The sequence below is a fragment of the Atta colombica genome, unplaced genomic scaffold (assembly GCF_001594045.1).
Source record: "Atta colombica isolate Treedump-2 unplaced genomic scaffold, Acol1.0 scaffold12, whole genome shotgun sequence".
NCBI lineage: Eukaryota > Metazoa > Arthropoda > Insecta > Hymenoptera > Formicidae > Atta > Atta colombica.
This window is the reverse complement of record NW_017259206.1, coordinates 7,506,850-7,514,007: the sequence shown is the minus strand read 5'-3', so window position 1 is coordinate 7,514,007 and position 7,158 is coordinate 7,506,850. Positions and strand designations below refer to the sequence as shown.

General features: G+C 40.7%; 1 protein-coding gene across 1 annotated transcript in view; it reads left to right on the top strand.

Annotated features, from left to right (window-relative positions):
- Positions 1–4,115, top strand: part of LOC108694245 (retinal-specific ATP-binding cassette transporter-like) — a 20,528-nt gene extending 16,413 nt beyond the window's left edge. The window contains exons 31-32 of the mRNA XM_018203609.1: positions 3,414–3,624; positions 3,890–4,115. Of these exons, the coding sequence (XP_018059098.1) occupies positions 3,414–3,624; positions 3,890–4,115 (437 nt within the window). The remainder of the gene's footprint in view (positions 1–3,413; positions 3,625–3,889) is intronic.
- The last annotated feature ends 3,043 nt before the right edge of the window (positions 4,116–7,158 follow it).

The window sequence follows — 7,158 nt, the reverse complement described above, 5'->3', positions numbered from 1 at the left end:
CCCCCCCCCCCCCCCCCCCCCCCAGTTGCAGTGAGAAACTCACCCAAAGTTATTTCACGCCCGGCAGAGCGCGGAAACGAGCATTTACTCCAGATTTCATAAATCAGGATGTGCCTGAGAATGTTCTACCCTCGCTGTTCCCCGTTACACCCCCGCGGTCTACCACAATCGTGGGGGTTCCACTGACAGTCAACAATGAAATTTGAAAGCGATTAAGAGAAATCGCTGCGGAAATCAGCGTTCTCAGCGAAGGAACGACATATCACGATAAAATAATTAACTCTGCTGGTCTGTTCGGATCTATTTGAAAAATATAATTAACTTTTTTTGTTAATACTTTAAAAACTTTCCTGATTTGAAAACTTTGTCTGTCAAGATTTTTTTTCTATGAAAATTTTTTATTTCTTATAGTTTTTTAATCATATTAATCAAAATGATATGATCGTAAATTGAATAGATTAACATATTGTAATTAATTATAATGAATTAATTATATTAAGGTTAATATAAAAAAATTATAAATTATAAATTATATTAAGGTTAATATAATTGTTCGTAATTTTTACGAGCACAAAAGATGCAGAATGAATTAATAAAAAATTCTTTTCCATTGAAAACTATTGTATTACTCTTTTCTATGAAAAACTTCTTTTTAGATGAAAACTTAATTACTACTTAATTAATATTTTCAATAAACATTCTATTTTGCAATATTACGGATGAATCTGATATCCGTAAGAAGAAAACAGGAAGTATCAGTTTACCAATATGACGAAGACGTAAAATTTTATCTCGCGGATGCGATGTACATATGTTACAGCTTCACCCACTTCCGCTATCGCGATATTTATGTTTCCTCGCGAAGAAATCTTGAGGGAAAAAGATGACTATTAGGAAAATGTGGCAACCGTGATATTATTTTGATTTGGAAATCAACAGGTGGATTGCCGACAGCCGGGTAGCGAGTGCCAGGAGCTCACAGAGAGAGTCAGTTTTCCTCTCTTTTCTTCTCTCATATTTGTTTCAGATCATTTTCGATGTTATCCCTATAGCATATGCCCGATACGGGGCAGATGGTTGAAAGTGTTAAGTTAGCCTACATTGTGCGACACCGGGCGATTTAAAGGGGACCACATTTACTTTGAATTATCGATCGCATCGGTTGAATTTATTGGTGTTCGTTGAGGAAACCTCGAGCAATAAAAGCTGTTACATTTTACAAATTAGTTTTAAAAAAAGAATTACGAAACGTGAGGCTTGTTGCCTTATTAATATTTAATTAATAGGTACTCGAGATGCAATTGAAGCAATCGCAAATGCGCCAGTGTCGCTAAGGGGCGGGTGAAAAATCGTAACAAAGGCAAACAGCTCGCAAGAGGAAGAGGAGGTGAAGGAGGAGAAAGAGGAGCAGAAGCCTCATGATCATACCTTCCACCTGTACGTACACGCATACATACATATCAGCACCAATACGGGAGATATGTTGGTCTCTTATGTACAGCTACAGCTGCCGGAATGTCTCGACGATGTTCCGGCAAAGAGAAAGGGACGTACAGGTGCGATCATTAACTCAATTGAATTTCGATAAGCAAAAATGTGCACTGTTTCGAAATGAAACGCCTCTATCATTTTACGACGATTGTCACGTGTCAAAATGAACGCCGATGACCTCTCGTTTCGCAGATTATCGGTATCTTTATGTTCACGCGATAAAAGATTAAAAATTACTTGTCGGTTCAGTTTGCAATGTATATTATCTAACGATGTGTTCGCCATACAACTTTCGAGACGTTTCTTAGTCTTGTTTTTTTTTCTCTCCTTTTCTTTAGGAGAATTAAAAGTGCCAAGTGTACTGTTCAGTGGCATGGCCAACGGAAACTCGAAAGGACCTCAAGGAAGGCGAAAGGTGCTCACGTGTATGCGTGGCTACCCGCGCTCGTGTGGGACAACGTGTCATTAAATCGAAAAGGCACTTGTGCCGCCTGCACTTGCCGTCCAGGAAGAAGCACCTGACGGTTCCTCCACGACAAGGTGGATTTTTAACGGTCAAAACACAACGCGCCGCATATAGTGATTCCAAAAGGTAGGCTGCAAACATAGGAGCAGCGGATCAATAGATGATCGATAATAAGACGCAGGTGCTTCTTTCACGCGTATTGTTCCCTCTACTCGTTTCCTCTATCACGTTCCATTCTCTTCTTCCTCTTCTTTTTCTTCTTTCATTTTGTCGTTCTATTTTTTTTTTTCTTATTCTGGTTCCGCTTTTCTTGTTTCGCTGTTTTTCCGTTTCGCCTCTCTTGTTTCAATCCGATCATTTTCGCCTCATTGCATTATAGCATTCTTTTATTAGTGATCTCTTTAAGCTTCTTCTTCTCCACCTCCGTTATTCCTTTTCTTCTTTTTCTCTTACTGATCCATTCGCATTATCATTACTATCCCCCATTTCTTCGTTCATCAGCCTCGTTAATTGTTTTTTCTTTCTTCGTCGCTCCATTCTATGATGTTTATTACATTGCATGCCTCTCGGCGTATATACGTCATTTCGTTTAATGTAACATTACGATTCTGTTATGTCAAGCTTCATATTTCGAGCTCCGATGGAGACGGTTTATTAATGCCAGTTGCATATTAATGCCGTTGCTGACAAAAGCGATAAAGTCTTTCCGCCTAATGTTACTCATTACGTTTTTGTACAACAAATAATCCTAATTGTAGATATCGAATTTTCCGTATTTCTTCTATCGAAGACCACAATGCGTTAAGATGAAGAACAGTTTATTCGTTGTCTATGCGTCGTTGTTGTAAGTGAGACCATCTTCGTGGGGTGGGAACGCCGAAGGGTGATGGCGCCCCTCCGAAAACGACGGTTGAAAGTCGCGTTGTCTTCTCGCGTGGGACCTTCAGGTAGACATGAAACTTTTTAGCTCTCCACAGAGCTCTTCAAGGCGTTCGGGTGTGCACCTGCTATACACCTGTTGGCCGTTGGTCGCTACTCCTGCTGTCCGTCGCGAGCGAGTGCGGCCGCGCAGTACGTGTGCGGGAAACGTATCTCTTCAAGACCGTTAGAAAAAAAAGCAAATTGATGCGATCTCTTTAGGAGATGGTCGTAACAGGAAGTGGTAAAGGGCAGGAGAAAAGAAGGAATATAATAAAGAAGTGTTTGAATATCGAAGAATAATTATTAGACTTTTGAAGCTAGCCCTTTTTTTTTATACGCGTTTAGAAACGCAAATTTAAAGGGTGTGTTTTAATTAAAATCAAAAGCATGTTTTTCGAATAAAAAGGAATTTTTTTAAAACAGAGAGTTTCTTCTTGCAAGTCTTTTTTTTCTTCCTTTGAGAATTTTTTTTCTTCTTTTTTTTCTTCATTCTTTTGCGCGCAAATTTCAATCGGCTACTTTTACATAAATGCAGAATCAGGCTTTTGTGAGGAACCTTTTGCCAAACGAGAATGTTATGCCGTCAGAGTCATTCAAAAGACGACGCGGCAAAATTGTTTCTTTCAGCAGGCAAAAGCTTGGCAATCATACGCTATTAGCCTCCTCCACAGCCTGATCCAGCACGCGCTCAGGCAACGTCGGTTGCGAAAGCAATTTTCAAACGGGCCAATAGCCACCTCGCATCGGTAACAGAGGCATTGAAGCGAGCGAAGAAAAGGGTGATCGGAGAAGCACGCGTTATGTCCTACATATGTCCATTGAAAGTCCTAGATCTTTCGTCTTTTACATTTAAAAAATAATTCTTCACCTATTGTCGTAGAATTCTTTCGAATTCGCGCCAAAAATACAATATACATATAAAAGTATTTTATTATGGTGAAAAAATACATTAATATTGTTATAGCGCATAAAAGATATCTATGTAATTACTGTTATTTATTTTTTTCATAGAATTACATGCTTCGCGTTTCAACAATGTGTCTCGCGGATCAACAGGACGCTCGCTAACAGCTCGCAATTTACAGGAACGGAGCCGATCGGGCGCACACGCGCAGTCGGATCATTTCCACCAAAGGCGAAAGACGAAAGACGAAAGACGAAAGACGAAAGACGGTTGAAGAGCAATTATCGTGCGAAGGGCCATCAGGTATTCTGTAGCGTGTGGAGGAGTGTATAAGTGGAGGAGGCAACGCGGAGAAGCAACGAAGGCATGATGAACGGAGAGGCAAAGGGAATCGAGGAGCGTCTGATACACTTTTAATACGGGACCAAAGGAGCCCCCTGCACAGCAGGTGCACCGCAGGTGATTCTCCTTGTCCTTCTCGCACGCTGTGCGCCGTGCGCCGTGCGCAGGCTTCCTCTCACGACTCCTCAGTCCTCACGGCTGGCCTGCACCCTGCGTACGCGATCTCCCACAGTGGTGGACTCCTCTTTTTTCCACGCGGAGAAGAACAGAAGGAGGGCTTTTCGCTGGGACTCGCTCGGAAGAAAGGATCAATCGTTAATAGCTGTGCCAAATGCGCCCGCCTGTGCCTAATGATTATCTAATCATTATAGATTCATCGCGCTCTCCAAATTTCGAATTAGAACACATCCCCATCGGCCCGTTTTATTTATTTATTTTTTTTAATACAGGCACAAGTGAAGAAAATATAAAGAAGAAATTATACAAGTTGTGGATTTAGTGAAATTGGATATTCTATCAAGATATAATTCGTTCCGAAGTCGAATTTGTTGTAAATTTATTATTATAAATTTAATATTGAATAAAGTATTTTTTTTACTTGTTTGTCTCATTTCTATTCTATAGATTTTTTACTCGTGCAAATCCACAAAAGCATTCTTAATCTTAAAACGGTGCCGCTTGTAGGCCGCCTGTAGTTGAGATTCTCGTTGACGCGTGGGAAAGAAATAGGGCGCCAACCCTTTTTTCGAGACGCCCTGCAAGACGTTGGGGGTGGAAATGTAACCGATACGCTCGGCAGGACCTTGTTTGAATTTCATTAAGCTACCCGACGCCACATCAGGATTTTGTTCTGCTTGACTGCCGTGTCCGTCGAAGCGACCAAGAACGTCGCAAACAGGATTTCTTGCGTGCATTCCGCAAATAGTGACTTTAAATGTTGAAAATAAGAATAAACACATATTAAAAATACGTGGCATTAAAAATTTCGATTCGCAAGAAATGTGTGCACTGTTCCAACGATTTATTTCTCATATTCATCAGACGATTTATATTTTTACATGTTGAAACTTTTTAACATAATTATATTTTCGTAATAAAAAATATCTGTATAGAAACATCGTTATTTATGTGTTATTCATGCTGCTAATTTCACCATCAATTCAAATCAATTTTAATTTGATGAAATTATTTCTGACGTTATTCACGAGCATACACCAAGTGATTTTAAAGAGCCTATTTTCTGCTATGGAATTAAGCAACATTTATACGCGTAAAGCGATTCAGACACGATTCCCTCTTATCGTTGATGGGCGCGCGTGTTACAAAGTAACTTGCGGCACAAAGAAAATAACACGTATTCTCGTACCCAATATTATCTAAATTACGCGAAACACGCACATTCGCGCGCATCGAAACGCTCATGACGCCGCAGATGAATAATCCCCCGTAGGTCGATATTTCCGATCGGTTTGTCTCACCTGCTGAATAACGAATAAAATTCTGTTAAAACATGTTACTCGTCCGTGTCGTCGCGCGTTTACATTACCATTACGTTACGTAACGTAATTTGCACCGTGCACTCAATGCCCATGAAAGAAGAAGAAAGAGCCGGAGGCGCGGCGAGGCGTTAACACTCGCGAATTGACACTTACTTTCTCTCGATAACTATATACTTGGAGCTAAAGTCGCGACGCGTAAAGCGCAGAGTAAACAACAAGAATGAGTAGAAAGCATAGTTGAATATATAATAATATCACCAGAGAAATATGAACACTTGTTGGGAAGCGCGATGATAATAAATTAACAATAACCGAGTGGCCGATTACCTTGTAGACACAACATAAAACCTAGGATACATTGTAGAACGATTAATTACGAGCAAGGTCGGCCATCTGATCACCGTCTCGCCTCGAAAATGGAATATGCATGTCACAAGTGCGCAAGCTGCAGCGACTCACACTCGGGAGTAGTGAGCGGCCGGACCCCCATAAAAGATCGGCGCAGCTGGATTTTTTGGAAAAAATCCGAAGCGAGCACGGACATGCGGTTGTGCCAGGGAGACAGCTACGAAGACGAAGAAGAACAAGAAACCAGAGTGCTGGAGGAATAAAGGCCATGAAGATGTAGAATAGAACGAAGCAAATGAGAAGATGAAGGAAAAAGGCCTCGGTGAAGAACGGAGATAAAATGCGAATGGAGAAAGAAGAAGAAGAAGAAGAAGAACAAGAAGAAGAAGAAAAGTGGAGGAAAGATCAGAGGCAGCGGAAGAAGGATAAGAAGATTCGAAGGAAGAGTCCGTCTGTGGCGGTGGAGTTGAAGGAGGACAGTGAGGTGAGCAAGGTGCTGCCAAGGTGGCGGTTAGGGCAGCTGATCTTCGAATAGCAGCAGGTGAATGTGAAGAAGCTCACGTGGATGAAGTGAGATGGGGAGAAGATGGCGGTTGTGGTAGCGGCCGTGGAGGAGGAAGAGGTGGAATCCACGCGTGCATAAAAGGTGTTTCGTTATTGTTACCAGGCGAGCGGCAGCCCCTTGGATTTATTAATCTTATTCTGCTGGCAACATGGTCCCGTGCCATCGCCGTACGACTGATAGACGAAAAAAGGATGATACCTTCTGCTCATCGCAATAAATTCGTACATATGCTCGAATTTCAGAATGATCGATTTTAGAATCATGCGAGCAAGATGAACCATGAAATCTCTAATTACATTCATGTACGCGACGTATCGATATCTTATCGTCACCGCACTATTTAATCACGACAGATTAATCCTTACAATGTACATAATATTTGTCATTTCAAAGAATATAAATTGTCTCAGACGACAAATGTAAATGACTCTCTTGATCCATTTGCAAGCCTTGATGCGTAATTATGATACATGATATTCTTTGATAAATATTTTTGCAGCTGAGGAGATATTAGCAGCTGAGCAGAAATTTTTAAAAAGAAATTTTTACATTCATAAATCATTGATAAAAAATCAACAGTATCAGAATTTTATCGCACTTATATTTATATTAAAATAGATAA